Source organism: Crinia signifera, chromosome 6, assembly GCF_055691185.1.
Source record: "Crinia signifera chromosome 6, ASM5569118v1, whole genome shotgun sequence".
Taxonomy (NCBI): domain Eukaryota; kingdom Metazoa; phylum Chordata; class Amphibia; order Anura; family Myobatrachidae; genus Crinia; species Crinia signifera.
In genome coordinates, this window is record NC_139222.1 from 281585589 (window position 1) to 281601890 (window position 16302).

Sequence of the window (16302 nt, forward strand, 5' to 3'; positions counted from 1 at the left end):
CAGTTGATTGGCTGGTACATTACCACCTACATTTTATCACTTCTCCAGGCTTAATAAATCTGCCCCATTGATTGGTTAAGCCCAAGCCAGCTCTATGACGGCACGCAGTACCCACTTTTGGCCAGTAGATGCCATATTTCCTTGTTAAAGCTTATTAGAAATTCCTTATTATAATGCCTTTACAAACCAAGTTCAACAGTGAACAGTCCTAAATCTATTGCAGAATCCCCTAAACGCCGGAGAGACTGTTAGATTCTGAATTCGATCCCCAATGACGTAAGCTGTAAGGCAGTGGTGCCCAAGCTTGTAGGGGTACCAATAAAGTACATTTCCAGCCCTGTGATAGTCAACGCCAATGCTGGTGGCTGCCAATAATAAGATATGTGGACAGACAGACACACAAACGTGCCAACCTCCAAATAACAGGATGATATATACAAATACAATGCATTTAATTAAAAAAAAATTCGGTACTCTTTACTTAGATGGGCGCCCGTTGTGGTGATCGCGGGTACATTTATGTCTGGCCGCGACGCGACCGACGCGATGCCCGCGATTTCCCATTGAAACCCATGTTAAACATGGAAATCTTGTCGGTCGCGTCGCGGCCGGCCATAAATGTACCCGCGATGCCCGCGACGCGATGCTCCCGATTTGCCATAGGAATCAATGTTAAAAGGCCCGATGGACACGATTTTACTGTGAAATGCCTCAATGGACCCGATTTGGCCATAGGAATCAATGTTAAATGGGCCACAGAGCCCAAATAAGCACAATTAACCCTTAAATGTCCCCCCAAATTTTTAACGCCACCCCACGATCCACGCCAACCCGAAGCGTGGCGAGCGCAGCGAGCCTGCGAGGGGCGGCGGTACGCGTCCTCCGACCTTTTCATGCCCTACTATCCACTAGGGCGTGGAGTGAGAATAGAATAGTGTGGCGAGCGCAGCGAGCCACTGAGCCCGAAGCGTGGCGAGCGCAGCGAGCCCCGCGAGGGGACGCGGATACCTTCACAGTTATACGCGTCCCCTCGCGGGCTTCACAGGTGTCCGTGGCAACGCGGACACCTGTGAAGCCCGCGAGGGGACGCGTCTACCTGTGAAGGTATCCGCGTCCCCTCGCGGGGCTCGCTGCGCTCGCCACGCTTCGGGCTCGGTGGCTCGCTGCGCTCGCCACACTATTCTATTCTCACTCCACGCCCTAGTGGATAGTAGGGCATGAAAAGGTCAGAGGACGCGTACCGCCGCCCCTCGCGGGCTCGCTGCGCTCGCCACGCTTCGGGTTGGCGTGGATCGTGGGGTGGCGTTAAAAATTTGGGGGGACATTTAAGGGTTAATTGTGCCTATTTGGGCTCTGTAGCCCATTTAACATTGATTCCTATGGCCAAATCGCGGGCATTGAGGCATTTTACATGAAAATCGCGCTCAATCAGCCTTTTTAACATTGTTCCCTATGGGAAAATCGCGGTCATCGCGGGTAGCAGATTTTTATGTACCCGCGATTTACCCGCGATGACCGCGATTTTTACCCCCGACGCCCGCGATTTCAATCGCGGGCGCCCATCTAGGTAAAGAGTACCAAAAATTCTAAATTTCCCAAACACCGCTGTAAGGGAAAATGCAGTGCAGGCGCCACTCAGTGACGCAGCTCGCGGAGAAGCCTCCGGAACGAGACGGTAAAATCACTAAGTGCTCTATTTGTGAAGACATCAACCCGATCCTTTACCTCTGTGGAGTCGCCCAAGTGTCAAAGGCAAGTAGGTGACTATCTGCCGAATTTCCACATTATGCAACAAACCAAGGTGCAATTTGTTCCCCAGGGACTTGTGACACGTATGTGACATGTATGTTACAAATGGGAGCGTTCCACAGGCTGTCACCAGGCAGAATTATGCGATATGCCTGCACAGTGACAGATACAGGAATGGTCTATGTATAGACCTATTATAAGCTGCTATGGGTGGATTAAACACAAGGCAGAACAAAATACACAATAAGATATATCTTACACAAAATACACAATAAGAGATCTTTAACACAAAATACACAGTAAGAGATCTTTAAAAAAAAATTGCAATTTAAAGTAGAACATTTACTAATATATATATATAATCTATATCAATACCATTAATTTTAAAGGTGAACAAAAAAGGCTTGGTAAATGTTATTCAAAATTTTAGTATATAACCTAAAAGTGCATGGAATACAGTTCATTCTCTCTTGGTTTTGAATATGATATTGTCCAGATTGCGGCCTTCATTATTATTATAATCCTTTATTTATATGGCACCACAAAGGACCCACAGCTCCCAGTTACAAAGTACATAAACTAGTAAGTGATAAAGTTGAAGGTAATAAAGCACCAGCCAATCATATCCCATAAAATAATAAGCAAAACAGGGACTTACAGGTGAATACAATAGAGGGCAAGTACAGGGCACATAACCATAGCTGCATCAGCAGAGAACACTGACATAAGTATCAGGGGCAGAACACAGTGACTTACAGCTGTTTACAATAGAGGACAGGTACAGGGCACATAACCATAGCTGCATCAGCAGAGGACACTAACATAAGTATCAGGGGCAGAGAACAAGGGATCCGCAGCGCCCTATTACAGAGTATATATCCCATGAGACAGTGACTTACAGCTGTATACCATAGAGGACAAATGCAGGACACATAACCATAGCTGCATCAGCAGAGAACACTGACATAAGTATCGGGGCAGAGAACAAGGGATCCGCAGCACCCTATTACAGAGTATATAACCCAGGAGACAGTGACTTACAGCTGAATACAATTTAGGACAAGTACAGGGCACATAACCATAGCTGCATCAGCAGGGAACACTGACATAAGTTTCAGGGGGCAGAGAACAAGGGATCCGCAGCACCCTATTACAGGGTATATAACCCAGGAGACAGTGACTTACAGTTATATACAATAGAGGACAAGTACAGGGCACATAACCATAACTGCATCAGCAGAGGACACTGACATAAGTATCAGGGGGCAGAGAACAAGGGATCCGCAGCGCCCTATTACAGAGTATATAACCCAGGAGACAGTGACTGACAGCTGTACACAATAGAGGACAAGTACAGGGCACATAACCATAGCTGCATCAGCAGAGGACACTGACATAAGTATCAGGGGGCAGAGAACAAGGGATCCGCAGCACCCTATTACAGAGTATATAACCCAGGAGACAGTGATTTACAGCTGGATACAATAGAGGACAAGTACAGGGCACGTAACCATAAGTGCATTAGCAGAGGACACTGACATAAGTATCAGGGGGCAGAGAACAAGGGATCCGCAGCGCCCTATTACAGAGTATATAACCCAGGAGACAGTGATTTACAGCTGGATACAATAGAGGACAAGTACAGGGCACATAACCATAGCTGCATCAGCAGAGGACACTGACATAAGTATCAGGGGGCAGAGAACAAGGGATCCGCAGCGCCCTATTACAGAGTACATAACCCAGGAGACAGTGACTTACAGCTGAATACAATAGAGGACAAGTACAGGGCACATAACCATAGCTGCATCAGCAGGCGGCACTGACCTAAGTATCAGGGGGCAGAGAACAAGGGATCCGCAGCACCCTATTACAGAGTATATAACCCAGGAGACAGTGATTTACAGCTGGATACAATAGAGGACAAGTACAGGGCACATAACCATAGCTGCATCAGCAGAGGACACTGACATAAGTATCAGGGGGCAGAGAACAAGGGATCCGCAGCGCCCTATTACAGAGTATATAACCCAGGAGACAGTGATTTACAGCTGGATACAATAGAGGACAAGTACAGGGCACATAACCATAGCTGCATCAGCAGAGGACACTGACATAAGTATCAGGGGGCAGAGAACAAGGGATCCGCAGCGCCCTATTACAGAGTACATAACCCAGGAGACAGTGACTTACAGCTGGATACAATAGAGGACAAGTACAGGGCACATAACCATAGCTGCATCAGCAGAGAACACTGACATAAGTATCGGGGCAGAGAACAAGGGATCCGCAGCACCCTATTACAGAGTATATAACCCAGGAGACAGTGACTGACAGCTGTATACAATAGAGGACAAGTACAGGGCACATAACCATAGCTGCATCAGCAGGGCACACTGACATAAGTATCAGGGGCAGAGAACAAGGGATCCACAGCGCCCTATTACAGAGTATATAACCCAGGAGACAGTGACTTACAGCTGGATACAATAGAGGACAAGTACAGGGCACATAACCATAGCTGCATCAGCAGAGGACACTGACGTAACTATCCATCTATATTGAAGATGGATTAAGTAAGAGAAGGAAAAGCACATGAGGGAAGAGGGCCCTGCTAGTCAGAATTTACATTCGTAATCCACCTTTGTAATCAACATCTGAAGTTTCGCATCACTGGGAGGATGATTTCCAGCATTATCCCTGCCATTTCCTAACAAAACGCCCATTCAGTTGTCTGGCTATGGTGACCAGCAACATTTGTCATTACTGGGCAGAAAACTAGCCTCATCCCCTTCATGAGAGACCTCTTCCAAGCCATTGAGGCCATCTGACCGCTGAAGTCTACAGACATCGGCCAAGAACAGTTAATGACCTGAAGGCTGCTATAGGCCAAGTAAGGACAATCTCATATTCAAAGCCAATTGGAAATTGTACTTTTAGATTATGCGCTAAAAAATTTTAACATGTAAATCCTTAAAATTTGTAAAGGCTTATTTTTTTTGCCTCACCCTGTATATAAACAAAAGTCTGATACGAATAACTGAATATGTCCCAATACACTCTAGGAAGGAGAATTTCCTATTGGGTGGCAGTTTCGGAGTATTAAGTCTCTATTAGTGAAGTACTGTCTGTCCCAAACACAGGATCTGATTCAGAAATGCAGTTGAGCGATCGACCAACTGTACAAATGCCGCTGGGAAGTGGCGACAAAAACATAACCGTTGTAATGACAACATAACCGTTTCACTCAACATACAATTGTGATCCCATTTGCATAAAACATGACGCCACGCCGAAACGGTGCCAGTATACATTCGCACATCCCCTGCGTACGGGATCGCATCTGCGAATGCATGAGCGTCCATCTCTGATTCTCTCCGAAGCGCGCCGGTGGTTGCATTATGTCATACATCTGCAATTGCGGATGGAGCTGACATATTGAAGCAGTTAGCGGAGCATCAATACAGTCTTCAGACACCTTTAACTCATTTGCGCGCGGGTCACGTGACGCCTCGCTGCTCCCGTCTGCCACATACTACGCTAAACAATGTACCGTCAGCGGGACTTTTCCCCCCACTATAAAAATATACAGAGAGAAGATTTCTGTCTGCCAAAAAAACAAAAAGCCCTGAGCCATGCGGTGGCGTGTGTATATACAGTGCTGACGGCGAAACGTATGAGCAATAACAGGCAAACATAATATTAAACAAGGAGCGGAAAAAAGTATCAGGAATGATGATTTGTTTAATGTTTCAGCTGACGGCACAGATTCAGGGCTGTATTTACAGTTGCCGTTGCCGGGGAAATGGTGCGTGAATACGTTGTGAATTAGTAAATCGCACTTCCCCGGGCTGGCGCCCTTCCATCCGACAGTTCCCCCTGCAATAGTTTAACATTAACCCACTTCTACGCCGACTCCCATGAAAACAAGGGAGAAATAAATATATTTTTGGTCGCTTCCCTGGTGCAGATTGGCTGCATATGGCCTTATAAAACCAGCCAAAAGTCATTGAAATAAAAGTCCAAGATGAGAATTACACTTAGGGGGTATTCAATCTTGGCCTCAATTTCTGCCGGGGGAAATAGGGGCCCTCGCCAATTGAATGCTTCCGTTTCGGACAGCATTGAAGGCAGATTACAACAAAACAGATCCAACTTTGAAACAAGTCGGATCTGTTTTGTCAGAAATGGCCACAGCTGTCGAATTCTCATCCGTTTCTCAAAAATCAGTGGCCATTTTCGCTGCCGCGCCCACTTTCCAACACTCGAAAACCGGAACATTGAATTCTGCCTCTCTAGTCTCAGTCGAGCCGAGCAAAAACACCCCAGGATTCCATCTATTGGGATGTTCTACAAACAAATACAGAGAAAATCAGTCCCAAGGCGCAAACAATTCTACTTCAGCTAGGTCCGGAAAGTCAGGATCACCACAATCCCTGAGTTTGCTGGATAGTTTGGAGGAAATGGACCAGGGGCGATGTAGAGTAGAATCCACACTACAAAATGTCACCTCCGTTTGATTTCCATACGAATGTTTAAATGAAAAGAAGAAGATATATATACAAATGTGTAAATATTTCTAATGATTGTGTTCATGACACAAATGGATATATATCCCAATGCATACCCCACTCACGCTGTAAACGGGGGTGTAGGTGTATAAAGGTTTCTTTATCACACAATCAGAGTTCACCACGTGTCCGGTTAATTCACACGTGGTGAACCCTGATTGTGTGATAAAGAAACCTTTATACACCTACACCCCCGTTTACAGCGTGAGTGGGGTACGCATTGGGATATATATCCATTTGTGTCGTGAATACAATCATTAGAAATATTTACACATTTGTATATATATCTTCTTCTTTTCATATAAACATTCGTATGGAAATCAAACGGAGGTGACATTTTGTTGTGTGGATTCTACTCTACATCGCCCCTGGTCCATTTCCTCCAAACTATTGGGATGTTCTGATAGCCAGAATCCTGGATTGAATACCCGCTTAACCTACTACGCCATCACCTTCGCTGCCTGCCACAGCGGGTGCTTTCAGTGTGGAGTTGTTGGGAACCAGAAGATATCACCAGGATGAGGTCATGTGACCTTTTAATACGTATATTTAGTCTGGTAAGCCAGATCTGCCAGCTGAAAGTATTAATTTATTAATGGAGAACTTATCCAACGCCACTGTATACAAAGAAAAAACCTAGGACCCAATCAGCAAATAATAACAACAATGATAATAATTGTATTTATATAGCTCTCTTTCTCCAATAGAATTCAAGGTGCTTAACAGATAGAATGAATGTAATACAGTACAGGAACAATGAAGTACAGAAAAGCTTTTCATAAACAATACTTAAGAGAATATAAATAGCAAGTATATGTCAGACGGCCGCCATTTTGTTCCTACAAGCAGTGGCGGTAAATGCCAACGTATAGAGTGCAATAATCCTTTACTGGCTCAGAAAGATACTGGAGCATCAATGGGGGCTCTTCAGTTTAGAACAGATAGCAAAACTATTACTGCTAGGCTCCAAACTGTCAGAGTTCCCCTCTGGGAGATGCAGAAGGGAAGACTGAAGTTCGATGGGACCTGATTGCTAATGTGCGAATTCAAAATCCGTTTGATTCTCAAATGACTGCGCAATGCATACAGACCGTAGCATGCATGCACAAGGCCAAATATCGGAACAAATACTGTATGGATCTAATTGCAATTTCCTTGCAATTTGACAGACAGGAAGTCGGCTCATGGGTTGCGAACTCAACGTTTTATGGGAGTGTCAGAAATAAGTAAAAAAATACATAGTTTCCCCCAGCACACTGAGTGGTATTAGTAACCAATCTTGAACACATGATAATAGAATTCAGAGATATTGGTTACATATACCTGCGCAGGTGTATGATATCCCCCCAAGCCACCCCCAATATACAGAGAAGCCTTGACGCGGCTTGGGGGCATAGCATACACCAGCGCAGGTATATGTAACCAATATCTCTGAATTCTATTATCATGCAGTGTTCCAGATTGGTTACTAATACCATTCAGTGTGCTGGGGGAACCAATGTACTTTTTACTTACTCAGTATTAACCCCTCCCTCATGCACCCGAGTGGTATTACTGAACTAATTGAGCATCTACCACTATCTGTATGTATGTTGTTAGAGGCAGAAGGGAGCCCATATTAGGAGGAGATGTGGGTCCTGATATGCCACATGGAGTAGTCTGAGGTTGCTCCAAGGTAGGTAGGTCTTAGTTTGGATATATCAAGTAAGGAGCCATTATCATGTGGCTCCTTGCTGGTTAATCGTAGACCCAATTTAGGGTAACGGTGGTGTGGGGTGCGGTGCCCCTGGACTGGTTGGGCTGGGTGGCTTTAGTGCGGCATGCCCTTACATTCTATTAACACTTTTCACTCACTAACACTATCTCTCTATTATTTTAATTACATTTAATTTTTATTTTATTTTATCTCTCTCTTAGCTTTGGCTTCCTCTCACTAATATTTATTAACACTATAGTATCTCACTGGCGTGCCACACTGGGCTCTCTAGCTTATGATAGTTTTTTGGGTGCCACACTCTACACCTAGATATAGCGCTAGGGACCCCCAATATACAGAGAAGCCTTGACGTAGGGGCATATCATACACCTGCACAGGTATATGTAACCAATATCTCTGAATTCTATTATCATGTAGTGTTCAAGATTTGTTACTTATAACACTCAGTGAGCTGGGGAAACCATGTCTTTTTTTTACTTCCCCAGTACTAACCCCTCCCTCATGCACCTGAGTGGTATTACTGAACTAATTGAGCATCTACCACTATCTGTATGAGTGTCAGTAATAACGCAGGTCCCGATCAGCCCGTCTCTGACGCAGAGTTGTGGAAGGTCAGAGTTACTCACTTTGCACAGACACGGAGAAAATAATTTGATAGTTCGGTCATTGTGTGTGGATCGCGGTAAGCGATCCATTGGCAATTCACATGCAAATTTACACAGGGTGGGTTTTCTTTCTGTCTGGGCGGCGGCTATCTGGTGGCAGTCGGCTGCAACATTGCAGATGAGCGAATATGTCTGAATTAGGCCCTTAATGCGATTTGGGTCATACCATAGTGCAATTCTGCAAGTGGCACCACAATGGGTCAATCACGTCATCAAACCTTCCATTCATAGCTGGCTGCAGGGAGACCTGAGACGCTCTCTGGAGTCAGGGACATAAGCCACTATTTCTAGAGTATCCTGGACATTCCCGGAAGAGTCGGCATGCCGTGACACTGTAATGTAGCCAGCACGTCGCACGATCACCCTCGGGGCTGCCTGGACATATCGGTATCAGCACCAATGCACTGGTTCTGGATTAATGCTAGCTGCTAATTTAAGGTGTGCCCACTGTTCTGATCGTCCTCTGCAGCCTAGAACGTGATCTGCAGCATTACTGCAATAGGCAAGTGCATGGTCCCTGATTATTAGTACGGTATATGGTTTCCCAGCTCTGAACCTTAGGGCCCCCATCAGTGGCGTAAGTTCGTCCCAGTTGCCCAGAAGTAAGATAAATATTGGTGCACCCCACACATATATAAAAATCAGTCCAGAAAAGTATTTATATTATCTTGTTACATTGCACCGCATTTATTTACATGATCATTTATTAAACAAATACATTGATTAGCAGTCGTACCCAGGATTAGAACCTGTGACTTGTCTCACTGGAGGCAGACACCGCACGGATAGAGCTATTTGCTCCTACACTGTAAGTATGCAGGCCCTGACTATATATAATTGGTAAATCAAAACCATTACTATTGGGCAGAGTTACGTAGTGTAGTAACTTTGTTTAGGCAGAATTCGCAAACTTCCTATGTCGGAACAAATAGTTCAATACAGGGTGTGACACTACAAAAATTATGTTTCGAAAAAACACAGTGTGCCGTCTATTGTCCTGCTAGGAGGGGGGAGTCATGCACATAAGCGAATGTGGTGGAGGTGAGGTGTCCCCTTGGGAGCAGGAGCCCGGCGGCAGAGGACTCTATTGCCTCCCAGAGTTTCGTCTCTCTGGCCACTTCGTGCTCGGGCACAGGTGTATTTAACGCTGACCGACACAATTATTTATCTATTATTATCCTGCAATGAGACCTGGAAAAGGTGCACTGTCCGGGTTCCCTGAGTGCTAGAAACTCTGGTATAATAATAAATACTATTAATAATAATACAATAGGAGTATTGATTAATTTGAAATATTAAACCAATGAATTAAGCAATAGCAAATCCAAATGCATAGGAAATGCAAGAGAGATGGCGGGGGGGGGGGGGGGGGGAGCGCCTCCAATTGACCATCAATAGAGTGACATGTCAAACCTATCTCAGCTGGCCTTATCCGCCTGTTCTTTGAGGTGTGCCTAGCAGGCCGTGTACTGTACGCTGTGGAGCGCGACCCAGCTAGCAGAACACTTACCGGTCTCCACTGCGATCTGGTAGCCGCTCTCCAGCCGCCTGGATGACCTCTCCAGCCTCTCCGTGTTATCCAGCAGATGAGCCCTCTGCAGAAAGGGGAGAAAATAAAACACAGTTTTGCAGGGATCAAAAACAGATGTCAGGTAGTAGGTTCGCCAGTGTCCCTTTTTTAATTAATCAATTACAGTGTTATAATGTAAAACTCTGCGAGAAGGCGAAGTCTTTTAAGTACTAAGCCACGACAAGTCCTACCGCAGGCGGGGGAGCTTCTGATCAGTACACAAGGTGGGAGAGGAGCCTCTCTGGCTAGAAATTAAACCCTTTGGCTTACTTTTAAGATTCGGGAGACTTTAAATGCTTGTCAGTTACACTGGGAAATTGTTCTGTGTTTCTTTTTCTTTATCTAGACACTTCATAATAATTAGTATTGTAGCTAAAGCTCATTACAGTACTGAGCTGCTCGCCACGCGCCAGGTACAACCGGCTAGGGAGAAACACAAAGCTACTGCACAGGGAGATGCTCTGTGTATTAGGGTTCTGCCAGCAGAGGGAGCCATATTTCCCCCAGGCCCATAATCTATATGGGCCCTTCCGCTAGTGTTTGCACCTATGTTGCTTTTATTCAACACAAATCATTTCATAAAGAACCAGTTGGGGTCACACATGGCCCCGATATATAGAGAGAATACTCTCAATTCTGGGGATCCAGATAGAGAGGTACTCCCACTGTTGAGGTTCTAGATAGAGAGATACTCTGAATGTTGAGGTTCTAGATAGAGGTACTCTCACTGTTGAGGATCCAGGTAGAGAGATACTCTCACTGTTGAGGTTCTAGATAGAGAGGTACTCTCAATGTTGAGGTTCTAGATAGAGAGGTACTCTCAATGCTGAGAATCCAGGTATAGTGGTACTCTCAATGTTGAGGATGCGGAGAAGAGTGGTACCCTCAATGCTGAGGAACTCTTGTTTTAGCCTTAAACCAGTCACTTCTGTTAAGAATGAGAATATTCACTTTTATTAATATAGTATACACATACAGAAAAATATATTTTCCAACAAAACTATAACACAAGACGAAAGTCATGGGAACTAGTCAGGTCAATGTTTCAAGACTATAAGGTGTCCTTTCCTCAGGACCATACCCAAGTATGGGAATGTCATTCCTGTATGTATGGACCTGAGGAAAGGACGCTGTAGCATCCTGAAATGTTGGCCTGAGTATTTCCCATGACATTCATGTTTACTGGGAATACATATTTTCTGTAAAAAAATAGTGAGGGCCATCTCAGTTTCATTATTTGGAATATGTACACACACACACACACACACACACACACACACACACACACACAATTAGAATGAACACAGCCAATAAATTACATGACATGGTCATCTAATAAACAGGTTTTTTTATTGAAAATTTGGTCATAAGCTGGGAACACACAACACGATATGTGTACCCAGAAATTTCTTCGGCGGTGGCAGGGACCCCGGCATCAGCAAAAGCATATACACTTGCCAGTGCTATCGGCATGCGTGGGGAGGTGTAGCGGGACCCATTCTGCAGCATGGCCCTCGTTAACGATGTCCTGCAGGATGACAGAGGACATCGCTTCCGACCCCGGGGAGAACTCATCACGAAATAGAGCGTACGCACCAGACATTATGCACTATAAAATAGTTAATATTATTATCGTGCATATCGAAAATTATTAATCGCCTAGTGTGTACGCACCTACACTCACATGGAATTTAGCAAAGCAGAAATGTGCCTCTCCTCCTGAGGCTGTCCTGTACAATACACACATTTGTCCTGTTCCTCTACATTCACAGCGCTCACAGAACAGATTGCAGAACTCCACTGATCTCATTATCACATCCCGCTCATTATCGAACACTGTCGCCAGCAGCAGAACACCCCATTGTCTCGATTGCAAGCTCTGTGTCACAAAAACCTCCCGTCTCCGTCATCTCCAGCGACCGCTGTGCCCTATATTGCTTAACATACATAAAATATTCTAGATTCTAGAACAGAATAGGATCTAACATCCCAGTTGTTGTGTCCCCCCCCCCCCTCCTTTCTTTAGCTGGGTGTACATACAAAATTATTACAATGAAGGATTCCACTGCGTGACAGATGCCGTTTCACTGCAAACAGGGAGAAATAAGAGAAGGGGGGGGGGGGGGGGATAAAAAAAAAGAGAAAGACAACTGCTTTCTAATAAATAATAATAATAATACTAATGACGGTGATGAAAAAGGAGGCGTTGCGCATTTAATGTGAGTGGATGTCTCGTGAAGCGAGGCCCCCAGCTCTAATGAGCCCCTGTGGGTGGCAGGCAGGCGAGCTGTATTGACACGCACACTTAAGTTAATACACCTAGCCCAATGCCTAGGAGCTGCAGCAGCTGGGGATGCTGACAGAAAATCTCGCTTCCATCTTCAAAGAGAGGAAGTGATTAGTATGTTATCATTACCATTCAAAACGTGATTTTCCCTATTCCCTCCTGGCACAGGTGACACATCTCTGAGATGCAGGCCAGACCAGGGAATCAGCTAAAGCCACATCAAAGCGGGCCTTGATATTTTCTTTCTGTGTGTGTTGGCTGGGGAGTGGGTGAGTGAAACAAATCATTAAAACAATGCATTTAGATCAGCGCAGATAAGACCCACAGTGAAGGTCAGGAGATCTGCGACAACGGGTCCGCGGTAATTACTTACTCGCCAAATGCATGGGAGATAAGTTAGCGGTGAGCGCAAGGAAGGTGGTGTGTGTGTGTGTGTGTGTTGGGGGGAATAATAGAATATAACACGGCACCCATTATTAACCTTGATGGTAGCGGCAGTGCTGCAATTAAAGCAATCAAGATGCAAAATGGGATGAAATCTCAATTAAGAGCCCCCTTTTCCCTTTACGCGCTCCATTCATGGTATTTCATTCATATTGGGAACTTTAAGCTGTATTTTTTTTAACGAGAGGATGTTGTAGCTGGCGCTGGGTTCGGGAGAGGAAGACACGGGGCGTGGGGTGATGGCTTGTGCGCAGGGGAAGTCGCGCTGATCAAGTTACAAGACATTGCGTTGGTTTTGGGCCGCTTCTTTAATATCAAGAATCATAATCTGTAGTTTAACCCTTTGAGAGATAAATTAATTTGTCATAATGACCTGTAATGTTACCTTATGTAGAAAATATCATCTTTTTTTACACAACATTTTTTATTTGAATTTATATAACAAATGTGAGCGAGGCCGGCATTTTCAGCCGATATTTTGCATATCTATCACAGAGCTGTTGGCATTTTTAGCAGATATTTTGGGCATCTCTCACAGAGATATTGGCACTCAAAGGGTTAATTGATTTAATCTAAAGGACATTAAAAATACACCTATAATTTGCAGCACTGCTCCTATCATTGCAAATATTTTATTGTTTAGCAGCACTCCTCGCAGTGCCTAGCTTGCTGATCATGCCTGTGCATCATATTCTCATATACATTTGCTACATTGTTTAGCAGCACTCCTCACAGTGCCTAGCTTGCTGATCATGTCAGTCTACCACATTCTCATATACACTTGCTAAATTGTTTAGCAGAGCTCCTCACAGTGCCTAGCTTGCTGATCATGCCTGTGTATCACATTCTCATATGCACTAGCTACATTGTTTAGCAGCATTCCTCACAGTGCCTAGCTTGCTGATCATGTCGGTCTACCACATTCTCATATACACTAGCTACATTGTTTAGCAGTGCTCCTCACAGTGCCTAGCTTGCTTATCATATTGTGTATCACATTCTCATACATCCTGGCTACATTGCTTAGCAGCGCTTCTCACAGTGCCTAGGTTGCTGATTACGCCTGTGTATGACATTCTCATGTACACTGGCTACATTGTTTAGCAGTGCTCCTCACAGTGCCTAGCTTGCTGATCATGTCTGTGTATCACATTCTCATACATCCTGGCTACAGTATGTATCCAAACACATGACATTCTCTTCCACACTAAATTGCTTTTCAGCGCTCATCACAGTGACTTGCTTGCTAATTAAATCAGCAGATATGACCTTCCCCATCACAATAAATGGTTTTGCAGCACTCCTGATAGTAACTTGCTAATCATATCTGAATACATTGCAAGGCTTCTGCTTGATGTAATAATAATATATCGGTTTTGTGTTAGTGGAAGACTCGGCCTCGCTCACAACTTTCTCTGACAGTAAAGACTCTTCAATGTTTCGGGAACTGTAACTGGATCTGTGAATGCACGACGATAAGTAATGCATTTGCAACTGGCGTTATTGCTTTCAGTGTGGGCGGTGGCTTTTTGGCACACAGCACACCGCGTTTTGTCTTCATAGCGACCCAAGCTGAATTAGGCCCCGTGGGTGGAGTTGCAATGCGTGAAATGCACCAGTCCTCTGTCCATGCGGCTGATTCGCAGCTGGTTCTAGTTCCGCCCCACAGACGGCGATTACCCAGCGCTACAGTTCTCAGTGCAGGCTTTGGATCTGGGCACAGGCCTGGCTGTACATACAGAGTGAAATAAAAGCACTACCAGTCGCACGCTAGCCATGGGTGAGCGAGGAGGTACACGAGTCTCCGTTGGGAAAGACGACTGCGCAACTGATGTCCAATTTGGGGGGGCAAAGCGAACAAACAATGGGGGTGTTTTAATATCTATGGCTCTGGATGGCATGGGGAGAGGAAAAAAAAACCCTTCAAGCTTCCTGCAAACTCCACACCTGCGTACACCTCCCCGCCTGCCTTTCATTACACAGAAACAAAAAGAGCAGGCGGGGAACTGGTGGCTTGTTTTATCCCCAGCTCGTTTTCTCCAGCGCCTTTGTAGGAGCAGACAGCGAAGGTGATTTACTCTCTCAGCGACGGACAGGAGTTCTGAGAACAAGTTTTGCAGAGTGAAGCATTTGAGATTTAACTCAGCCAACAAGCTCTTCTCCCGTGAAGGTCCTCTGTCAGGATTCAACCTAGATCTTAAAATAAAAGGGCCGCAGCTGCGCGGTAACGCAACCGGTGCAGCAGACTTGCTGGAATACGCTCAGATTATGATGGAAATTATCCATCGCGCTGCAAGAAGCGTTCTAAAGGGGGGACATTCTATGAAAGTGACGGGATGGAAATGTCCCTTAGACGTCTCATTGGCGGTCTTCCACGCTCTACAGTAATCCAGGCAGGCCCCATATAGCCTGCAGGTGACCTGCCACGTCGACCATATGGCAGTGGGGGGGGGGTCCGCATAATATACAACCACGTGAACTCCGATAGGTAACATGCGAAACGTGCCATGCGAGGGGATGCGGTGCACTAATTAGGGGCCCACACAGTTGACGACAAAAAACCCTGAACAACTCATATAAAGTTTCTGGTGTCGACATTTTGTCTAAGTCAACATTTTAGTGTCAACCCATTGTCCCATAAACATATCCACCAACATCTGGGGAAATTTACGAAGATGGGAAGTCAATTTCAGATGGGATGTTGCTACGGGCAACCAATCAGATACTATCTATTATCTTCTAGAAGGTGCTAAATAATTAAGAAGTAACATAATATAGTAACATAGTAATTATGACGTTAGTCCATCGAGTTCAACCTATTTGACTAGATTCTGATTGGTTGCCCATGGCAACATCCCAATCCCATTTTAGTAAATTTCCCCCATCGATCTATTGAGAGGCGTCCCAGTGAAGCTGGGTCACCTGACCAACACATTTTTATACTGTGCGTCTTATAACTCACAACATAATACTTGTTGAGAATACTCGATAACGGAAACACGTTGCGCTGATAGAGAAAAGGTGAGAAACAAGGAACGTGTTCTTTCTTTCTTTCACAATTACAACAAAACATTTCTCCCCTAGTTGTATCTGTCATCCATTAGTCAATGCAGCGGGCAAATCTGGATGTCGGATTTGGGCGATGATTGACGCTGAACTGGATGGCGCAGGCACCGGGTGGCGCTCGGCGGCGGCATGCAGTGGGGGGATGGGGGAGCTGCTCTCACCGGTCCGGCGGTAGGACAGGTGAGTGCGGTGGGACAGGTGAGTGTGGTGGGACAGGTGAGTGCGGTGGGTGT

The 16302-nt window shown here is 45.2% G+C and overlaps 1 protein-coding gene across 4 annotated transcripts in view; it reads right to left on the reverse strand.

The window, feature by feature from the left end:
• VTI1A (vesicle transport through interaction with t-SNAREs 1A) overlaps positions 1-16302 on the reverse strand; it is a 351752-nt gene that overhangs the window by 263739 nt on the left and 71711 nt on the right. For all 4 annotated transcript variants that reach the window (XM_083149815.1, XM_083149817.1, XM_083149813.1 and 1 more), the window contains one exon: positions 10213-10297. In XM_083149815.1, coding sequence (XP_083005941.1) covers positions 10213-10297 — 85 coding nt within the window. The remainder of the gene's footprint in view (positions 1-10212; positions 10298-16302) is intronic.